The 22,953-nt window shown below is 35.1% G+C and overlaps 1 protein-coding gene and 1 long non-coding RNA gene across 3 annotated transcripts; one reads left to right on the top strand and one right to left on the bottom strand.

The window, feature by feature from the left end:
• Positions 1 to 1,033: 1,033 nt before the first annotated feature.
• Positions 1,034 to 18,328, bottom strand: LOC148543809 (uncharacterized). 2 transcript variants are annotated; one of them, XR_015899044.1, is made up of 4 exons: positions 18,185 to 18,328; positions 18,042 to 18,085; positions 17,817 to 17,954; positions 1,034 to 1,298 (listed from the first exon to the last, which is right to left on the bottom strand). It is a non-coding gene; the product is annotated as an uncharacterized LOC148543809 (long non-coding RNA). The 2 variants fall into 2 exon arrangements; XR_015899045.1 differs by lacking the exon at positions 18,042 to 18,085.
• Positions 18,329 to 19,849: 1,521 nt separating this feature from the next.
• LOC148543808 (uncharacterized) lies at positions 19,850 to 21,340 on the top strand. Its single transcript, XM_088500422.1, has 3 exons — positions 19,850 to 20,065; positions 20,440 to 20,499; positions 21,077 to 21,340. Exons 1-3 carry the CDS (start codon positions 19,954 to 19,956, stop codon positions 21,244 to 21,246), a joined length of 342 nt encoding a protein of 113 aa, XP_088356548.1. The 5' UTR covers positions 19,850 to 19,953; the 3' UTR covers positions 21,247 to 21,340.
• The last annotated feature ends 1,613 nt before the right edge of the window (positions 21,341 to 22,953 follow it).

Genomic DNA, 22,953 nt, shown 5'->3' with positions numbered 1-22,953 from the left:
CTAGTTGCTGACGACTCCTAATTTTTTTGTTCAAATTTGCTGTTCTACTGTGTTACACTTTTACTGGTTGCTGATGGCTTTGTTTGTTGCTGAATGCTGTAGAGTGTAGACAGAATTTACTCAATTTAGATATGGTGTCTTATTGATGATTTTTTGATTTCTCATTGTTCTGCGGCTGTTTTTAATTTTGTATCTGTTTTATTAATTTTATTTATGGATAATAGTATTAATCAAGAAGCAATTGCTGATAACAATGCATTTGTAAATAATAACTTGCCTGTCAATCCTCCTATTTCGAATGATATTGGAATTTAATATTTAGATATATTTTTTTACTATTTAACTTTTGAGTTTATATTTTGATAAGATCATATGGATTTGGTTGATGATATTTTATGTAGTGTTTTAAATTTCGAAGATATTTTAAAATTTATATTAGACTATAATTATATTTTAGGATGTTTATCTATAATTTATTTATTATTTTATTCTAAAACAATTTTTTCGGTTGAACTACTGGTTGGACCAGTAAATCAGTGAACCAATGACTAAAACGGTTCAATAACCGGTCTGATTTTCAAAACCTTGCTCTAAAATGAAAATCTAAAATTTAGAGGATTCAAACTCATTTGTCTAAATCCGATTTATATATGGGACATTTCCACCACTCCCACTTCTCTTTTATCAGTTATCATTTCTATTAGAGCTAGTTATTTTCTCTTTATTCTGTCTAATATTTCATTGCATCGCTAATCACCTAACTTGCTTTCACCCACTAACGTAAGACATAATGTTATTCTCCAACACCCTTAGGTTCCTATTCTTCCAAACCACCCAAATGGTAGCAAAGAGATAAATAAGCCACCTTTTTCTTTTTCCTCTATGTACCTCTTGACTCATCCAATATAACCTTCAACCATGTTTTTATGTCATTATTATCCACCCAACTAATATTTTTTTCAATTTAAAGTCAACCACCATAATTTAGACACATAAAAATAATGCAAAAGAACAAGTAATTTACTATCTCCTATTTGCCATCACATAACACACACTCATCATCTTCTTGTTGTACGATTCATCTCTTGATGACAAGAATGTCTTTAGTGTTGAGTCCTTTTGAATTACAAACCACAGCAACATCTCAACTGTTGGGGGCACCAAATCTCACCAAACATTATCAAAAATGTGTTTCATTGTCGGTAAAACATATGCTTTTCCTATAACTATGTTGGTAAAGGACTTTGTTGTATATCTCCCATTCGAGTCAAATGTCTATGCCAATTTGTCCTTGTAACCTGCACAAAGAAACACATTATTTAACAAAATTTGTAATTCTGTTATGAATGTTTTTACACGTATTTGACATAGTGCATATAACTAGATTGAGTTGATTCTAATATAATGAGAGTTATCTTTTTTATGAACTACCTTTTACTTTAAAATACTATTTTTCATGAAGTATTTTTTGTTATGAGCTGTTCTCCTTTCATATTATACTTTCTTCTTTTTCTTAATCCTATTTATCATCAATATTGTAATCTCCTCTACAAGAGTGAAACAAAAGTTATACTTATAATTAAACTCATAAAGTTGAGTAATGAGAAATTAAGTGAAATGACGAAGAACTATTATTATGATTTATGTTTCCAAAATATAGCATCTTATAATCTAAGCAAAGTATTTGATGACATTTTTATAGAAAGCTCCATTGGACGTGTAAAACCCGGTCAAACCGTAGTTAATTAAATAATAAATTAAATAGGAGCAAATATTGTTAGAAAATTTAGCAATTAAAATTTAATAATTTAAATATGATATTTGGATTCAGTGAATTTTTCTGAGTTGGAAAACATAATTTTCTACGTAAAAACGCACACTGAAATTTTGACCGGCAGTACCGGCTGAGATCTGTTTGGTACTGCAACTGAGAAAAGTGATTATAAGTAAATAAGGTTAAGAAATTAGGATATATAATTAGGGAAGGTAGAAATATTTAAAATGCGATTTAAAGTGCTAATCTTAAAGGTTTTAGCCCAAAGTTGGGCCAACAGACTAAACCAAGTGAATTGGGCCCAAGTGGATCCAAGTCCAGCATATATAAGCCTTAACTTAAAGCCATTCAGCCACCACAACCCTCATTTAGTGTGGTTGTTGCTGAAATGAAAACAGAGATATGAGAAGAGAGAAACCCTAACTCTCTTTGATCTTCAAATCATCATAACTTTCTCTCCGGAACTCCGATTGACGAGCCGTTTGCGGCCACGCATCGCTCTTCTCCTCCTCTTTGAGTTTATCTAAGTTTTGTAGTGAGTATCTAACTCTCCTCTGCCCAGTTTTGATTTTTCTCTTATATTTTGAATTTGGTTTGGGTTTTGATGAAATCTTGTGATTTTGGTTGTTTATGAGTGCTTTAGTATGAGCCATTGGTGATATTCATCACAAAATTTCATGGGTTAAGATGAGAAATCCTCTAACCCTTGTGATTTATCATTTTTATGAACTCTAGGTTGATGTATATATGTGAAATTGGTTATGTTAGTGTATTTGGTAATTTTGGTACACAATTGGGAGGTTGGTGTTGCTTGTGGAGCCTTGGTGAGGCTTGGAGCTAAGGGTTGGTGGAGACTCTCAAGAAGAAGCTCAATTATTTTGGCTACAAGAGGTACAGTTTAAGTTTTATTTACGTACCATGTAGTGTGATGAGAATTCCTAGGCTAGATGCCCCTAGGATAAGTTCGAATTGTGTAAATGATTGGTACTAATATTCATAGTTGATATATAATGTGAATTAATGATTGGGTTGAGAATTATATAAATTGGTATGTTTGGTGTGTTGAGAATTTGATGAATTGGATAATAAATGTTGGTTTTTGGAATATGCATTTAAATTGTGAATTTGGGCCGGAGGCCGTGAATCTTGGGATGGAGGCCGGAAAGAGGTAAGGAAGGTAAGTTGATCTGTGTATTGTGTGATGATATAAGAGATTGGATAGATTTTAGATATTGAATGTGTGAATAATTGGTTTGGTTATTGAATAATAAGGTTTGAGGAATTGAGGTGTGAAATTTGATAGTTTTGGGTGAAATTGTGTAAATGAGGTAGGTTTGGTTTTGGTTGAGTGTAATTATGTGAATGTGGTTGGGTTGTGGTCATTTGGATGAGTGAAAATGAATTTGGCTTGTGAACATTGGAAGAATTGGTGATTTCTATTTTTGGGTAAAAACTGATTTTTGACCAACTTTGGCGGTCTGTAACTCAGTCCACGGAGTTTAGAATTTTTCAAAATTGGATTTTTATGAAAATTTATTCAATGATCTTTCCAACGGTTCAGAAATGGTTGAAAAATTATGTGTGTTGGAAGTTTGGGGTTTGAAAATGTAATTCTGCAGCTTTTTAACTTAGTACAAATTTTGGAAAATCGTGCTTCCATACGCACATGTGGCCACGCGTGCGCCTGACCGACGCGTACGCGTCGCTGCACTAATGCGAATGCCCCCTAGAAAATCCAGAGAGTTGCACGGGTACTGTGCTGGTTTTGTGCATGAAGCACAAAACGCACCCACGCGTCACTCTACTATTTTAGCCTTCCACGCGTGCGTGTGGGCAACGCGCACTCATGACCTTGTTTTCGGCAGAAATTGATTTTTGAGTTTTAAAGCCGAATTTTATACTTTTAAACCTCCACTTTCATCCTTTAAACCCTAAATTTTTATAGTATGGCTAGTAATGAAAAGAAGCTAGGACATGTAGTAACTTGTGGATGAAGTAAAGTGAGAACCAATGATGAATGATGAGTAATGATAAGTGTAATAGCTCAGACCACCTGCTAGCACGATATTGTTCGCTTTGGCACACAAGGCCTCACGGTTTTGCCTTTGACGATAGGGATGATAGTCCAAGCCCCCCACACTCACTCATCAAAATGCGTCATGCTAGGGAGAGGTATCCACACCCTTATAAGGCATGCTTCGTTCTCCTCCCCAACCGATGTGGGACCTTACAATCCACCCCTCTAAGGGAGCCCAGTGCCCTTACTGGCACATCGATCCGGGCTCTGGCTCTGATATCATCTGTAACAGTCTAGACCATCCGCTAGCACGATATTGTCCGCTTTGGTACACAAGGCCTCACGGTTTTGCCTTTGACGATAGGGATGATAGCCCAATCCCCCCACATCACTCGTCAAAACGCGTCATGCTAGGGAGAGGTATCCACACCTTTATAAGGCATGCTTCGTTCCCCTTTCCAACCGATGTGGGACCTTACACGCACGCGTGGACATGCATACTGGCCCATTACGCGTACGCATAGGGCTACTAATGAGCGGATATTTTATACGCTTTTTGGGGTTAATTTCATATAGTTTTTAATATGTTTTAGTTAGTTTTTATTTTATTTTCATTAGTTTTTAGGCCAAATTCATATTTCTGGACTTTACTATGAGTTTGTGTGTTTTTCTATAATTTCAGGTATTTTCTAGCTGAAATTGAGGGAGCTGAGCAAAAATCTGATTCAGGCTGAAAAAGGACTACTGATGTTGTTGGATTCTGACCTCTCTTCACTCGGAATAGAATTTCTGGAGCTACAGGAGTCCAAATGGCGTGCTTCCAATTGTGTTGGAAAGTAGACATCCAAGGCTTTCCAGCAATATATAATAGTCTATACTTTGCTCAAGGATAGATGACGTAAACTGGCATTCAACACCAGTTTCATGTTGCAGTCTGGCGTCCAGCGCCAGAAACAAGTTACAAGTTGGAGTTCAACGCCAGAAACAGGTTACAGCCTGGCGTTGAACACCCAAAACAGCCCATGCACGTGAGAAGCTTAAGTCTCAGCCCCAACACACACCAAGTGGGCCCCAGAAGTAGATTTCTGCACTATCTATCATAGTTTACTCATTTTTTGTAAACCTAGGTTACTAGTTTAGTATTTAAACAACTTTTAGAGATTTATTTTAGATCTCATGACATTTTAGATCTGAACTTTGTACCTTTTGACGGCATGAGTCTTTAAACTCCATTGTTGGGGGTGAGGAGCTCTGCTGTGTCTCGATGAATTAATGCAAGTATTTCTGTTTTCTATTCAAATACGCTTGTTCCTATCTAAGATGTTCATTCGCGCTTCATTATGACGAAGGTGATGAGCCGTGACACTCGTCACCATTCTCAACCCATGAACGTGTGCCTGACAACCATCTCCGTTCTACCTTTGATTGAATGAATATCTCTTAGATTCCTAAATCAGAATCTTCGTGGTATAAGCTAGAATCCATTGGCAGCATCCTTGAGAATCCGGAAAGTCTAAACCTTGTCTGTGGTATTCCGAGTAGGATTCAAGGATTGGATGACTGTGACAAGCTTCAAACTCGCGAGTGCTGGGCGTAGTGACAGACGCAAAAGGATAGCAATCCTATTCCGGTATGATCGAGAACCGACAGATGATTAGCCATGCGGTGACAGCGCACCTGGATTATTTTCACTGAGAGGACGGATGGTAGCCATTGACGACGGTGATCCACCAACACACAGCTTGCCATAGGAGGAACGTGCGTGCGTGAACAAGAAGACAGAGGAAAGCAGAGATTCAGAAGACAAAGCATCTCCAAAACTCCAACATATTCCCCATTACTGCATAACAAGTATTTAATTCGTACCCTTTTATTTTTCATACTTCAATTTGATAAGTGAATTGTTTTCCTGACTAAGAGTCACAAGATAACCATAGATTGCTTCAAGCCAACAATCTCCGTGGGATTCGACCCTTACTCACGTAAGGTATTACTTGGACGACCCAGTGCACTTGCTGGTTAGTTGTGCGAATTTGTAAGAGAGTAATATTAACATTGACATGTAACAAATTCGTGCACCAAGTTTTTGGCGCCGTTGCCGGGGATTGTTCGAATTTGAACAACTGACGGTTCATCCTGTTACTTAGATTAGGAAAAAATTTGTCTTTGAGTCTTTTATTATTGTTCTTGTTAAAGTTTTAGAATCCTTATTTTCTCTTTCAAAAATTTTTTCGAAATTTTATTTTTTTATTTGAGTTTTTCTGTTTGAGTTTAGTTTTATATTTTAAGTTTGGTGTCAATTGTATGTTTTTATTTCCATTTAAATTTTCGAAATTTGTGTTCTTTGTTCTTTCTTCATCTTCAAGTTGTTCTTGTTTATCTTTCTTGTTTGATCTTTAGTTTTTTTTATTCTGTTTTTTTTTTCTTGTTTTTATTGTACTTTTTCAAAATATTAGTTTCCAAAGAAAACTTTAATTTTTATTCAATATTAAAATACGTTAAATTAACAACTCAATTGGCTAGAGCATTGGTTTATGTTCTTGATAATTGGGCACCGGTTCTATTAAAAATCTTTTTCAAAAATAATTTTTCTTGATTTAATCTTGTACCAAACTTTAAGTTTGGTGTTTTCTTGTTAATCTTTATATAATTTTCGAAAATTTATTTTGGTCTTCTAAAAAGTTTAAGTTTGGTGTTCCTTTTTTTGTTCTTGGTGTTCTTGTGAATCTTCAAAGTGTTCTTGAGTCTTCTTTGTGTCTTGATCTTAAAATTTTTAAGTTTGGTGTTCCTTGGTGTTTTCCCTCCAAAATTTTCGAAAACAAGGAGCATTAGATCTAAAAATTTTAAATCTTGTGCTATTTTATTGTTTTTCTCTTTCCTCATTAAATTCAAAAATATCTTTTCTCTCTATTTTAAAGCAAATTTTCGAAATTTACTTTTAAAATTCAGATTTTTTTATTTCAAAATTTAAAATCTTTTTCAAAAATCATATTCAAAATTTTTTAAATCTTCTTAATTAAGTAATTATTTTAATCTTACATTTTTGTTCTTAATTTCAAACTATTTTATTTTCTTTTATTGTTTATTTATTCGTTCTAATTTTATTAAAAAAATTATAAAATAAAATAAAAATATATTTTAATTACAATTCACATAAATTCCCTTTTCTCCATCATGGACCTAAGTGGAAATGAGCAGTCCAGAAGGACTCTGGGGTCATATGCTAACCCTTCTACTGCTTCATATGGGAGTAGTATCTGTATACCCTCCATTGGAGTCAGTAGCTTTGAGTTGAATCCTCAGCTCATTATCATGGTGCAGCAAAGTTGCCAGTATTCCGGTCTTCCACAGGAAGAACCTACAGAGTTTCTGGCACAGTTTTTACAGATTACTGACACAGTACATGATAAGGAAGTAGATCAGAATGTCTACAGATTATTACTATTTCTATTTGCTGTAAAAGACCAAGCTAAGAGGTGGTTAAATAACCAACCTAAGGCTAGCATGAGGACATGGAAACAGCTGACAGAAAAATTCCTGAGTCAATACTTTCCTCCAAAACGGATGACACAGCTAAAGCTGGACATCCAAGGCTTTAAACAAGGAGATAATGAATCTCTTTATGAAGCCTGGGAGAGATACAGAGAGATGCTAAGAAAATGCCCCTCTGAAATATTTTCAAAGTGGGTTCCGTTAGACATCTTCTATTATGGGCTTACAGAAAGAGCTCAAATCTCTCTAGACTACTCAGCTGGTGGATCTATCCACATGAGAAAGACAATTGAAGAAGCTCAAGAGCTCATTGATACAGTTGCCAGAAATCAGCATCTGTACCTAAGCAGTGAACCTTCCATGAAAGAAGAGGCTAAAACAGTAACTGCTGAACTCAGTCCTGCAGAACAAGCTAATGAATTCAATCAGCAATTGGATTTTCTGACAAAACAGTTAGCCGAATTCAAGGAAAGACTACAAGAGACAAGAGTGGCTAATATAAATATGGAAGTACAACTAAAGCAAACAAAGCAGCAGCAGTCAAAACAAATAACAGAAGAATGCCAAGCAGTTCAATTAAGAAGTGGAAAAAAATTAAATACCCCACCTCAAGGTAGCAGGAAGCCAAGAAATGAGCAAACTACCCAAGATCCATCTGAGGACAGTAAGAGCCCAGAGAGGAATAATTCTGGCACTCAAATTCCAGAAAATGGGTGGAAAGCTAGCGCTGAACGCCCAAACCACGCTCAGTCCTGGCGTTCAACGCCAGAAACAAGTAAGGACTTGGCGTTGAACGCCCAAAAGAAGCACAGTTCTGGCGTTCAGACGCCAGGAACAAGTGAGGAGATGGCATCTAACGCCACTCTAGCTTCCACCCCTGGCATTCAAATGCCAGTGAGGGATCAAACACACACAAGTGCTGATAACAACCCCTCTAAAATGGCTTCTCCAACCACCTCTGTAGGAAATAAACCTGCAGCAACTAAGGTTAAGGAATATAAAGCCAAGATACCTTATCCTCAAAAACTCCGCCAAGAGGAGCAGGATAAGCAATTTTCTCGCTTTGCAGACTATCTCAGGACTCTCGAAATAAAGATTCCGTTTGCAGAGGCACTTGAGCAAATACCTTCTTATGCCAAGTTCATGAAAGAAATCTTGAGTCATAAGAAGGATTGGAGAGAAACTGAAAAGGTTCTCCTCACTGAAGAATGCAGTGTAGTCATTCTGAAAAGCTTTCCTGAAAAGCTTAAAGACCCTGGGAGCTTTCTGATACCATGCATATTAGAAGGTAATTGCACCAAGACAGCTTTATGTGATCTTGGGGCAAGCATCAACCTAATACCTGCATCCACCATCAGAAAAGCTTGGTTTAACTGAAGAAGTTAAACCGACCCGGATATGTCTCCAACTTGCTGATGGTTCCATTAAATACCCATCAGGCGTGATTGAGGACATGATTGTCAGGGTAGGGCCATTCGCCTTTTCCACTGACTTTGTAGTGCTGGAAATGGAGGAGCACAAGAGTGATACTCTCATTCTAGGAAGACCTTTCCTAGCAACTGGACGAACTCTCATTGACGTCCAACAAGGGGAAATAACCCTGAGAGTCAATGAGGATGAGTTTAAGTTGAATGCTGTCAAAGCCATGCAGCATCCAGACACATCAAAAGACTGCATAAAAGTTGATCTTATTGACTCTCTGGTAGAAGAGATCAACATGGCTGAGAGTCTCGAATCAGAGTTGGAAGATATCTTTAAAGATGTTCAGCCTAATCTGGAGGATTCAGAGGAATTAAAAGAGCCTCTGAAATTTCCTCAGGAAGAGGAAAAACCTCCTAAATGCGAGCTCAAACCATTACCACCATCCCTAAAATATGTATTTCTGGGAGAAGGTGACACTTTTCTAGTGATCATAAGCTCTGCTTTAAATCCACAGGAAGAGGAAGCACTAATTCAAGTGCTAAGGACACACAAGACAGCTCTTGGGTGGTCCATAAGTGACCTTAAGGGCATAAGTCCAGCTAGATGCATGCACAAGATCTTATTGGAGGACAATGCTAAGCTAGTGGTTCAACCACAGAGGCGGCTAAATCCAGCCATGAAGGAGGTGGTGCAGAAAGAGGTTACCAAATTACTGGAGACTGGGATTATTTATCCTATTTCTGATAGCCCCTGGGTGAGCTCTGTCCAAGTTGTCCCCAAAAAGGGAGGCATGACAGTGGTTCATAATGAAAAAAATGAACTGGTTCCTACAAGAACAGTTACAGGGTGGCGCATGTGTATTGACTACAGAAGGCTCAATACAGCCACCAGAAAGGATCATTTTCCTTTACCATTCATAGACCAATTGCTAGAAAGACTGGCAGGTCATGATTATTACTGCTTTTTGGATGGTTACTCAGGCTACAACCAGATTGCAGTGGATCCCCAGGATCAAGAGAAAACAACATTCACATGCCCATCTGGAGTGTTTGCTTACAGAAGGATGCCATTTGGGCTGTGTAATGCGCCTGCAACCTTTCAGAGATGCATGCTCTCTATTTTCTCTGATATGGTGGAAAAATTTCTGGAAGTCTTCATGGATGACTTCTCAGTATATGGAGACTCATTCAGCTCCTGTCTTGATCACCTGACACTGGTTCTGAAAAGATGCCAAGAGACCAACCTAGTATTAAACTGGAAAAAATGTCAGTTTATGGTGACTAAAGGAATTGTCCTTGGGCATAAAATTTCGAACAAGAGAATAGAGGTGGATCAAGCTAAAATAGAGGTAATTGAAAAATTACCACCACCTGCCAATGTTAAGGCAATCAGAAGCTTTCTGGGGCATGCATGATTTTATAGGAGGTTTATAAAGGATTTTTCAAAAATCGCAAAACCTCTTAGCAATCTGCTAGCTGCTGACACACCATTTGTGTTCGACACAGAGTGTCTGCAGGTGTTTGAAACTCTGAAAGCTAAGCTGGTCACAGCACCAGTTATTTCTGCACCAGACTGGACATTACCATTTGAGCTAATGTGTGATGCCAGTGACCATGCCATTGGTGCAGTATTGGGATAGAGACATGACAAGCTTCTGCATGTCATTTATTATGCTAGCCACGTTTTAAATGATGCCCAAAAAAATTACACAACCACAGAAAAAGAATTGCTTGTAGTGGTTTATGCCATTAACAGGTTTAGATCATACTTAGTAGGATCAAAAGTGATTGTGTATACTGACCATGCTGCTCTTAAATATCTAATCACAAAGCAGGATTCAAAACCCAGGATCATAAGATGGGTGTTGCTTCTGCAAGAGTTTGATATAGAAATAAGAGACAGAAAAGGGACAGAGAACCAAGTGGCTGATCATCTGTCCCGGATAGAGCCAGTAGAAGGGACGTCCTTCCCCTCTCTTGAGATCTCTGAGACTTTTCCAGATGAGCATTTGTTTGCCATTCAGGAAACACTATGGTTTGCAGACATTGCAAACTATAAAGCTGCAAGGTTTATACCCAAAGAGTACAACAGGCAACAAAGAAAAAAACTAATTACTGATGCAAAGTACTACTTGTGGGATGAACCCTATCTCTTTAAGAGATGTGCAGACGGAATAATCCGTAGATGTGTGCCTAGAGAAGAAGCATAGAGGATCCTATGGCATTGCCATGGATCACAATATGGAGGCCATTTCGGAGGTGAGCGAACAGCCACCAAGGTCCTCCAATGCGGCTTCTACTGGCCTACACTCTATAGAGATTCCTGGGAGTTTGTACGTAACTGTGACAGTTGCCAAAGAGATGGTAATCTGCCTCATGGTTACGCCATGCCTCAACAAGGAATCTTGGAGATTGAGTTGTTTGACGTATGGGGAATTGACTTCATGGGACCTTTCCCACCATCATACTCAAACACTTATATTCTGGTGGCAGTTGATTACGTATCAAAATGGGTAGAGGTCGTTGCCACACCCACCAATGATACTAAAACAGTGCTGAAGTTCCTCCAGAAACATATCTTCAGCAGGTTTGGTGTCCCTAGAGTACTAATCAGTGATGGGGGCACTCACTTCTGCAACAAACAGCTTTACTCTGCCATGGTCCGGTATGGGATTCGCCACAAGGTGGCAACTCCATATCATCCACAAACAAATGGGCAAGCTGAAGTCTCTAACAGAGAACTAAAAAGAATCCTAGAACAGACTGTAAGTACCCGTAGAAAGGACTGGGCACGAAGCTTGGATGATGCTCTGTGGGCTTACAGAACAGCATTCAAAACTCCTATAGGGACATCTCCATACCAACTTGTGTATGGTAAGACTTGTCACCTGCCCGTGGAACTGGAACTAGAACATAAGGCCTACTGGACAACCAGATTCCTAAATTTTGATGCCAAATTGGCTGGAGAAAAAAGATTGCTCCAGCTGAATGAGCTAGAGGAATTCAGATTCACTGCTTTCGAAAATGCCAAGCTTTATAAAGATAAATAAAAAAGGTGGCATGACAGAAAGCTGTCATCTAGAATCTTTGAACCAGGATAGAAGGTTCTGTTGTTTAACTCTAGACTCAGGCTATTTCCCGGGAAACTGAAATCCCGGTGGAGGGGACCATATGTGATTACAAGTGTATCACCATATGGTTATGTGGAGCTTCAAGATATTGATTCTGATAAGAAGTTCATTGTTAATGGACAGAGAATCAAGCACTATCTTGAAGGCAATGTTGAGCAAGAGTGCTCAAGGCTGAAGCTAGATTAAAAGCTCAGCAAGGTCCAGCTAAAGACATTAAAGAAGCGCTTGCTGGGAGGCAACCCAGCCATTAGTTAACTTTTTCTGTTATTTTACCCTATTCTTGATTTTATTTGTTTATATAAAGTTTATTGATACTAAGGTAAAAAGTCAATTGCGTAAGTTCACAGGGTTACAGAAGGATTCAGCACACAAAAAGAGCTCACTGGCAAGAAAACGCTAGTAAGAGGCAAATTTGGGCGTTAAACGCCAGACAGAAGCATCTTCTGGGCGTTGAACGCCAGAAAGAAGCTCCTTCTGGGCGTTTAACGCCAGATTTACAGCGTCCTGGGCGTTCAGAAAAACGCCCAGTGACAAAGGAGTTCCTGGCGTTCAACGCCAGAAAGAAGCAACAGCTGGGCGTTCAACGCCCAAAACATGCAGCGTTTGGGCGTTTAACGCCAGGATGGTGGGGAGGAGGTAAATTCGTTTTTACTTCATATTTTTCATTTTAATTTTAATTTTCATGTTTCAATTCATGATTTCTTGCATCAATATGTTACAAACCCTGATTTCTAAAATCCCTAATTTCTAAAAACCATACTTTAAAAATATCAAATGTATCTCAATCCAATCCAACTCTTTTTCAAATTTTCCAAAACAAATCTATCTCTTTTCCTTCTAAAATCTTTTTCAAATCTCCACATTATCTTTTTCAAAATACAAATTTATCTTTTTCAAATATCTTTCTTATCTTTTCAATCTTAATTCACATCTTTTCATATCATATTTTTTTTTAAAATCATATCTTCTATCTTATCTTTTTAATATTTTCGAAAATCCCACCCCCTCCCTTTTAAAACCACATTCGGCCTCCCCCATCTCATCCACCATTCGACACAAGCTCTCCTTCTACCCATCTCCTTTCTTTTCTTTTGCTTGAGGACAAGCAAACCTCTAAGTTTGGTGTGTTTTTCCGTGATCACTAAACCATACCCACTAAGATCATGGCTCCTAAAGGAAAATAACCCACTCCAAGAGTCAAGAAAGAGAGTATTCCAAAACCACTTTGGAATCAAGAGAGGTTCTTAACCAAAGAACATTCAGACCATTACTACAAAATAATGGGTCTAAGATCAGTGATCCCAGAAGTCAAGTTTGATCTGAAAGAAGACAAATATCCGGAGATCTAAGAGCAGATCCGAAACAAGAACTGGGAAATCCTAGCTAATCCTGAAACAAAAGCGGGAAAGAATATGGTTCAGGAATTCTACGCTAATCTATAGCAAACAAACAGGCAGAGAATATCTGGAACTGCCCTCTATGACTATAGGACTGTAGTCAGAGGAAAGATTGTTCACATCCACCCTGACAAAATCAGGGAGATCTTTAAGCTACCTCAGCTGAAAGATGACCCAGACTCCTTCAATAGGAGAATGATGAGAACAAACAAGGGCCTGGATAAGATTCTAGAGGATATATGTATCCCTGGAGCCAGGTGGACCACCAGCAGCAAGGGTGTCCCAAATTAACTCAAGAGAGAAGATCTCAAACCAGTCGCCAGAGGATGGCTGGACTTCATTGGGCGTTCCATATTGCCCACTAGCAACCGTTCTGAAGTCAATGTTAAAAGAGCAGTGATGATCCATTGCATTATGTTAGGAAAAGAAGTGGAAGTTCATCAATTGATTCCATCTGAATTTTACATACTTGCAAACAAGAACTCCAAAGATGCCAGGTTGGCCTATCCAAGCCTAATCTCTATGCTCTGCAAAGATGCTGGAGTGAAGATGGGAATAACAGAGTACATCTCAGTGGAGCAACCAATCACTAAGATCACAATGGAAAAACAACAAGTGCAGGATGACCCCATCAAGAGGAGGGCGCAAGAATTTCTACCAGAACTCCCTCAATTTGAATATTGGGAAAATCTTGAAGCATCTGTAAACAAATTGCAAGAAGCTATGGATCAAATAAAAGAAGAACAGCAAAATCAAAACAGCATGCTATGCAAACTGCTCAGGGAACAAGAGGAGCAAGGGCGTGACTTAAAGGAACTAAAGCGTCAGAAGTTATCCCTTGAAGGACCAAGCACACCACAGACTAGAGGAACATCCACTTTCCAACCTCAAGGTTGTTGAGTTCTAATCTTAGCCTTAACCTTGTGATAATTGTTCTTATTTAAGTTTTACCTTAGAAGTTATATAAATAGTAGTAATTAGTATTTATATTTTGATTTTATCTCTAATTAAGCTATAATTTAATTTTCTCATCATCATTAAACATGAATAAAATAGAAGAATTTCTTTAGAATAAGAGGCAATATTTTTCGAGTTTTTTTTAAGAAAAATTCTAATTATTTACATGTGGTGGCAATGCTTTCTGCCTTCTGAATGAATGCTTGAACAGTGCATATGTCTTTGGAATTTGATGTTCTTGAATGTTAAATATGTTGGCTCTTGAAAGAATGATGAACATGAGACATGTTATTGATGATCTGAAAAATCATAAAAATGATTCTTGAAGCAAGAAAAAGCAGTGAATACAAAGCTTGCAAAACAAAAAAAAAAAAAAAAAAGCAAGCAGAAAAAGCCAATAGCCCTTAAAACCAAAAGGCAAGGGTAATAAAAAGGATCCAAGGCTTTGAGCATCAGTGGATAGGAGGGCCTAAAGGAACAAAATCCTGGCCTAAGCGGCTAAACCAAGCTGTCCCTAACCATGTGCTTGTGGTGTGAAGGTGTCAAGTGAAAACTTGAGACTGAGCGGTTAAAGTCAAGGTCCAAAGCAAAAAGAAGAGTGTGCTTAAGAACCCTGAATACCTCTAATTGGAGATTTTAGCAAATCTAAGTCACAATCTGAAAAGGTTCACCCAATTATGTATCTGTGGCATTTATGTATCCAGTGGTAATACTGGAAAACAAAGTGCTTAGGGCCACGGCCAAGATTCATAAAGTAGCTGTGTTCAAGAATCAACATACTGAACTAGGAGAATCAATAACACTATCTGAATTCTAAGTTCCTATAGATGCCAATCATTCTGAGCTTCAATGGATAGAGTGAGATGCCAAAACTGTTCGGAAGCAAAAAAACTACTAGTCCCGCTCATCTAATTAGAATCTGAGCTTCACTCAAAAACTCTGAGATATTATTGCTTCATGACCTATTTGTATTCTATTTTATTTGTCTAGTTACTTGGGGACAAGCAACAGTTTAAGTTTGGTGTTGTGATGAGCGGATATTTTATACGCTTTTTGGGGTTAATTTCATATAGTTTTTAATATGATTTAGTTAGTTTTTATTTTATTTTCATTAGTTTTTAGGCCAAATTCATATTTCTGGACTTTACTATGAGTTTGTGTGTTTTTCTGTAATTTCAGGTATTTTCTAGCTAAAATTGAGGGAGCTGAGCAAAAATCTGATTCAGGCTGAAAAAGGACTGCTGATGCTGTTGGATTCTGACCTCTCTGCACTCGGAATGGAATTTCTGGAGCTACAGGAGTCCAAATGGTGCGCTTCCAAATGCGTTGGAAAGTAGACATCCAGGGCTTTTCAGAAATATATAATAGTCTATACTTTGCTCAAGGATAGATGACGTAAACTGGCATTCAACGCCAGCTCCATGTTGCAGTCTGGCGTCCAGCGCCAGAAACAAGTTACAACTTGGAGTTCAACGCTAGAAACATGTTACAGCCTGGCGTTGAACGCCCAAAACAGCCCATTCACGTGAGAAGCTTAAGTCTCAGCCCCAACACACACCAAGTGGGCCCCAGAAGTGGATTTTTGCACTATCTATCATAGTTTACTCATTTTTTATAAACCTAGGTTACTAGTTTAGTATTTAAACAACTTTTAGAGATTTATTTTAGATCTCATGACATTTTAGATCTGAAATTTGTACCTTTTGACGGCATGAGTCTCTAAACTCCATTTTTGGGGGTGAGGAGCTCTGCTGTGTCTCGATGAATTAATGCAAGTATTTCTATTTTCTATTCAAATACGCTTGTTCCTATCTAAGATGTTCATTCGCGCTTCATTATGACGAAGGTGATGAGCCGTGACACTCATCACCATTCTCAACCCATGAACGTGTGCCTGACAACCACCTTCGTTCTACCTTCGATTGAATGAATATCTCTTAGATTCCTAAATCAGAATCTTCGTGGTATAAGCTAGAATCCATTGGCAGCATCCTTGAGAATCTGGAAAGTCTAAACCTTGTCTGTGGTATTCCGAGTAGGATTCAAGGATTGGATGACTGTGACGAGTTTCAAACTCGCGAGTGCTGGGCGTAGTGACAGACGCAAAAGGATAGCAATCCTATTCCGGTATGATCGAGAACCGACAGATGATTAGCCGTGCGGTGACAGCGCACCTGGATTATTTTCACTGAGAGGACGGATGGTAGCCATTGACGACGGTGATCCACCAACACACAGCTTGCCATAGGAGGAACGTGCGTGCGTGAACAAGAAGACACAGGAAAGCAGAGATTCAGAAGACAAAGCATCTCCAAAACTCCAACATATTCCCCATTACTGCATAACAAGTATTTCGTACCCTTTTATTTTTCATACTTCAATTTGATAAGTGAATTGTTTTCCTGACTAAGAGTCACAAGATAACCATAGATTGCTTCAAGCCAACAATCTCCGTGGGATTCGACCCTTACTCACGTAAGGCATTACTTGGACGACCCAGTGCACTTGCTGGTTAGTTGTGCGAATTTGTAAGAGAGTAATATTAACATTGACATGTAACAAATTCGTGCACCAGCTACTCACGTATGCACAATAAAAAATTCCATGCCACGCGTACGCGTGGGCATACGTTTTCCAAAAAAAATCTGATTAAGTTTGAAAGCTGCAGAATTTCTTTCCTGTTCCAAACCAAATCTTCCGTCGAGCATAACTTAATCATTTTAAATAATTTTTTATCCGTTTTTCGAAGGACATAAACTTCGCGAACTCAAATTTTATTTAAAACAATTTGGGAACAATTTGAAAGTCTGGAGGCCAAGTTATAGTTCGCCGAAGTTTAGCCCAAAACCAACTTTTCACGAAACTCTTTAAACTTCTATTTCATTAACTTACCATTCCCACATCAATCATTCCACACTTGAAGTCAGCCCCTGTATATACAATATGCCAGCAACAAAACTCTACACCATTTTATCAACCATCATTCATTAACATTACACAATCTCACATTTCAACAATTCCATCATGCTCTTATTCAATATGTATGTAATCATATAATCACCAACTCAACCATGTTCCATACTAACATTAATATAGCAAAAATCTCCATCACATAACTAAATCACATCATAAATATCAAGGATACTAAGTGGTTGTTTTGGTGCCATTATTTTGATAAAAAAAGATATTTTTTCAATAAAAAAGATATTTTTTATTTTTTAACGTGTTTGGCAAATTTCTAGTAGTAAAAATAAAAGCACTAGAAAAATAAAAAAAATCTTTTTTGAGAAGCTGTAATTTACATTTTTTTAAAAATATTTTTTCTTAAAAAAAAGATGTTTTTCATGTAATAAATAAACAAAAAAAATACTTTTATATCATTATACCTAAACATAATTGATAGATAAAAAGATCTTTTTGCATGAGATACCCAAACATAAAATTATTTTTACTTTTCCATAAGATCCTTTAAAAAAAAGATAACTCGAAAAAAGATCTTTTTTTAGAAGCTCATCCAAACAAGCTCTAAGCATTGTAAATTTTCGTGCGTTCCAGCTTATCCTATTGTCATCTAGCCTAAGTTTTCACAAAACATTATATATTAAATGCACGAAACCTAAACCATACCTTGGTCGGTTTCCATGTACTGTCCAAAGCAACTCACCAAAACAAACACAGCTCCCAAAAGTTAAATAAAACACTAGTGCTCAACTTCCTCCAAGTTCCAATATCCACAATTTCAAGCTCCACTTATTTATTCACAACCTAATACATATTCATAACACATATACACCCAATTTAATACCCAAAGCACAAATTTAGAAAATTAAATAGAATTTATGGTATCCTCACCTTACCCAAGTTTTGTATAAGTAAGAGTGAACGTTTTCCTCAAGCTAATTGGATCATAAAACATCAAAAAGCAAAGAAATTCAACACTTCCACATAATTTTCGAAAATTGGGAGAAGAGGCTGAGAGTAATTAAATGGCTTACCTATGAAATTGTTCTAATAGAAACGTAGAGCTCGACGCGGTAGTTAAGTGACCGCAAACGGTGCGGCGATCGGAGCTCGGACGGAGGAGATACGGGGATTTGAAGTTAGCATAAGGGTTTGGAAATGTTTTCGTTCTTCCCATTCCCAGGTTTGCTGCAGCGTGAAAATGGAAGGAAGGGGGAAGAGTTGGGTTCACTTAATTTTGTTTTGGGTTGGTTTGGGCTCACGGGTCCGGTTTGGGTCCAGTTTAATCGGTTCGTTCCGTTCGGTTCAATCTTGAGTCGAATTCTTTGAAATTAGTGTCAAAATTTTCGTTTTGATGAGCTCTATCTTAATTTAATATAATATTCACATTTCTAATTTTTTTATTAAAAATTAATTTATTGACTAATTATTTACTAATTTAACGGGGTTTACATCTATCCTTCCCATACTAATATATAACTTATAATTTATATTTTATATTACTAATTTGACAAACCAAAATATGTCACGAGATCTTCTTTTATTACAATTAAAATAAAATATTTTCCTCCAAAATTAACAAAATCTCTCATTCTCCAAATCCTTTTTCATCTTTATCTCTCTTTTCTCTCTCATTCTCCATTTATCTCTACTTTTCTGTTCTATAAAAAATAAGATTAATAAAGTAATATATTAAAATAAATTCATAAAATTATAAAAAATACGTTAAAAATTTATAATTAAATGTAATAAAAATAATTCCATAATATTATTCACATAAAAAAATATTATTGTTATATGCATACTTTTTCAATTTTTTTTATTTAGTTTCAAATTTTACCACTTATCTTTTTAATACATATTTTTACCTCTCTTCCTTCAAATATTTATTACGTATGAATTAGAGAAAATACTAATGTTGTAACTAATAATTAGAATCAAGATTCAATCGTTCTAAAAAAAATGCTTTTGAGTTAATTTTATAATTATCAATATAAATAATTTTTTATTTTAATATCTAATTATATTTTTATATATGTATAAGAAAAAATATTATTTTTAAATAACAAGTACGAAAATTAATTATTTTTATTTGTGCAATAGACTTAACATCTAATCAAATACAAAACTATAAAAATATACATTAAATTCTTTCAAGTTTTAGATAATGAATGTTAAAATTAATTATTAATAAAAAAATAAAACTTTCCACATGAAAATAATAATTAAAAAGTTTATTATTCGATTTTGTTTATCTATAGAGGCCCTACAGAGACTTTGGTATTCTTAGCCGATGGTGACTTTTGTCCTCTACGACATTTTTTTATAAAAATAACTTGATTCGATAAATCTTTTTTGCCCTAATCTATAATGTCATGATAAAATCGACATAGTTTTAAAATACTTATATTCCCATAATGTTATTACAGATAAAAATACTAATTATTGTATATTTATTAAAATAAAAAATCTAAAACTGTTTACTAATAAAAATTTTATCTCATGTTTTTAGGACACATATTAGTTAAATTTTTTTTTTTGATTAATATTTAATTTTATAATTAATTTTATCCACATTAATTACAAATTTGGCTTTTTCCCAATTAATGTTTACTTTAATGTACATGAAAATTAATTACAAAGTTTTCTAGCATATTTATTAGCGGTGGGGGAGGGGGTTGTTTTGGATGTGGGCGGGTTATATTTAAGTAACGATGGTCTTTCTTTTCTTGTGTATGTAAACTATCCTTCTCTTGAAAATTTTCTTATATTTCTTCATCTAATTTTAGTTCATCTACTAAAAATGGCTTCAAAATATGCAATAGTCATTATAGGACTCTTAGCTTTGGTTATTGTTACTCCTTCAAAGATAGTTGCCAGAGATCTTCCTCAGATTTTCTCTAGTTATAAAGCAGGTGATCCCTTTACGCATTGCTTTATGTTATTCTCACCATTTTTTAATAATTGATTTGTATCTATCTACTATATTATGATTGTTAGTTTATTACAAAAACTATTTTATAAAACAATTATACAAATAAAAATTATTGAAACAAATTTAATAATTTTCTTTCGCAATGACATCCTTTTGCCTCTAAATTCTCTACACATAATCCCCCCCTATATCTTACATATTCTGTTGCAATACATAATTTTGCACTTTATAAAAGATTAAATAAAAATATAATATTAGTATTCCATAAAACATATTTATTTATATAATTAGTTGCTCTAAAATATCTGCGTTGAATTATAAAAAATCACCTTCATCATTAATATATTATTACAGGTAGTGGCATTGCCAAGGATATATTAGTTGGAGGCAACCCTGCTCATGCCCCAAACCAAGGTATATATGCCTACTTCCATGCTTGTCTAGACCTCACTCTTTCTTCTTTTCTTTTGCTTTTGTTCTTTATCCCCCCATCATTCAATGCAAAATTATCTTAATTATTTACGAGGTTCTAAAGATTAAATCAGTGATTATACTGGTTCAGTTAAAAAAATAAATTTTGTCTTTTATCATTTTAAATTAGTTACCTACTAAAAAATTAGATCGATTTGATTGATTAACCGATTGTTGATAATTTTTTTTTGTTTTTTGATCGATTTATTGTTGATCGGTTTTTATTCTGAACCGAATCGATGTAGTGACTAATTCTTAATTAATGCAATCGAATCGACTGATTCAATCTGGCTTTCGAAACAGTGATTATTTAACGGAAGATTAATTTGAGTTGACTAAATATTTTAATATATTAAATTCAAATTTAAGAGAAAAAGGAGAACAATTGGGTTGAGCTGATTTAATTGATTCTTGGTAATAATTCTCAGATATGGATGATATAATTAAAAAAAAAATCCTAATTAGTTGTTAAATTATTACCTTGTGAAGAACTTTTCAAAGAATTATTATATATTTGCAGGATATAGGAAAGAAAAATCAGAATCAAATGTTGGATTAGATGGATTGGTTGAACAAGGTAGCGTGGAAGGAAGTCTTATTAAATTTTGTAAGAGGGCTTGCTGCGCCTTGCACCGGTGTATATGTTGTGACTTCTTGTCTTCCTTTGATCCACTACCTGCGGGTAACTAAAGAAGAATGTGTTGTTAGAAATAATATGTGTTTTGCTAAAATAAGATGTAGAGAATAAAACTTTAGATACAAAGTAAATCTTCTTTTATTCATACGTGATAGTCCATGTCTCCTGATTCATTTTAGTCTAAAATAAGAAATAAAAAAAATATTAAATTAAATACAAAAATGAAATATAAAGAAAATAGATTGAATAGATCGAATCCAATTGATTTTTTTTTAACGGTGAATAGAATTTTATTAATTAGAAATTAGAAGTCCAACCTTATGAGAGTATAAAAAGAGTGAGAATATCTTAGAACAAGATTCTAAATTGTTTATCTATGTTAAAAAGTAGAAAAGTTGAATTTTACTACATTCTAGATATAAGATATACGTCATTTTTTCTTTTGTTGTTGATCGTCAGAAATAACATGAGGGATTGTTTTCAGGTTTTATTTCGTTGGATATTGATATTTTGAGTCCGCTAGTTCTTGAAATAAAAATATATACGCCACTCAGACTTTAAAAAAGTGTTCGAACTAATAGATATATTTTGTTCCAAATATGAACATGTTCAACAAGTTAGAACTTTTGAAAATAATTCTTTCTCGTATAAAAAAATTAGCAAGATTAAAAAGTTAAAACGTTTGATAAAATCTTACTTCTACGTGAAAATCTTACTTATATGTTCAAAGTGCTTAAGTACTAATTAGTTGGAATATTAGTATGAGAAATAAATTTTCTTAATTTTGACTTAGATAAAGTAAGAATTATAGATTGAGAAAGTATTTTTATAAGTAGTATTTTTATTTTTATTTTTTCAAAAAAAAATTGTTAGGTATTTAAAGCATAATTTGAATCATGATTGGATTTCTACCTCCCCTCAACTTAATTAAATTGGGTTAACAACAAAATATGTGATATAAATCTTCTCAATTTTGTTCTTAAACCATCATAATTGGATAATGACAAGTTAGGTCTTTTTTTTCACAATTTAAATCTTTATGTCATGACTAGTTTTTCATTTATGTAGAAGCAAAACTTTACCTATATATATTTTTTTAAAAAGTTAAAAACGATAATGTACCTTATTTTTTTTATTTTTTAACATATAAATAAAACAATTCAAAATAGCTTTTTATTAAAAAAGAAAAAAATAAATTAAACTCTCAACATTTTTATGTATTATATATTAAATGAACTAAATTATAATAAATATTTGGATAAAAATTATATTATATAATGATATTTTTAACTAAATTAGTTATTTAATAAGTTTTAATTTTTGTTAATGAAACAATCTATCCATTTGTCAAGTAATATGAAATAAAATATAATTATTTTATAGGAAAAGTATGAGGAGCAAATGGAATATTTGTACAATGTGTACAATAGAGGTTTAGGGAGTATTAGAGATATAATCATTAGTGTTACCTTTTTCCATCAATTGAAGTTTTTGGGATGAGTGGTATCATGACATGGTATTAGAGCGCTAGATCCGAAAGATCAAGAGTTCGATTCTTGGTGAACCCCAAAATCAGTTTAAACTTTTGGGAAGATGTTTATTATCCCTAGTACTCGGATGGTTATTCTAGATAGTATGAGGAATGTTCATTTTATAACTCAATACCCCATTGTACACATTGTACAAATAATCTATTGTCTCCCTAGCGGGATCCTATTTTATATTATACATGTTATAAATAAAAATAATATTTTAATATT

Source organism: Arachis ipaensis, chromosome B9, assembly GCF_059453495.1.
Source record: "Arachis ipaensis isolate K30076 ecotype BB chromosome B9, ASM5945349v1, whole genome shotgun sequence".
In the NCBI taxonomy this organism is placed as follows: Eukaryota; Viridiplantae; Streptophyta; class Magnoliopsida; order Fabales; family Fabaceae; genus Arachis; species Arachis ipaensis.
Note: the sequence above shows the minus strand (reverse complement) of the source record. Positions and strands in the feature narration are given on the sequence as shown.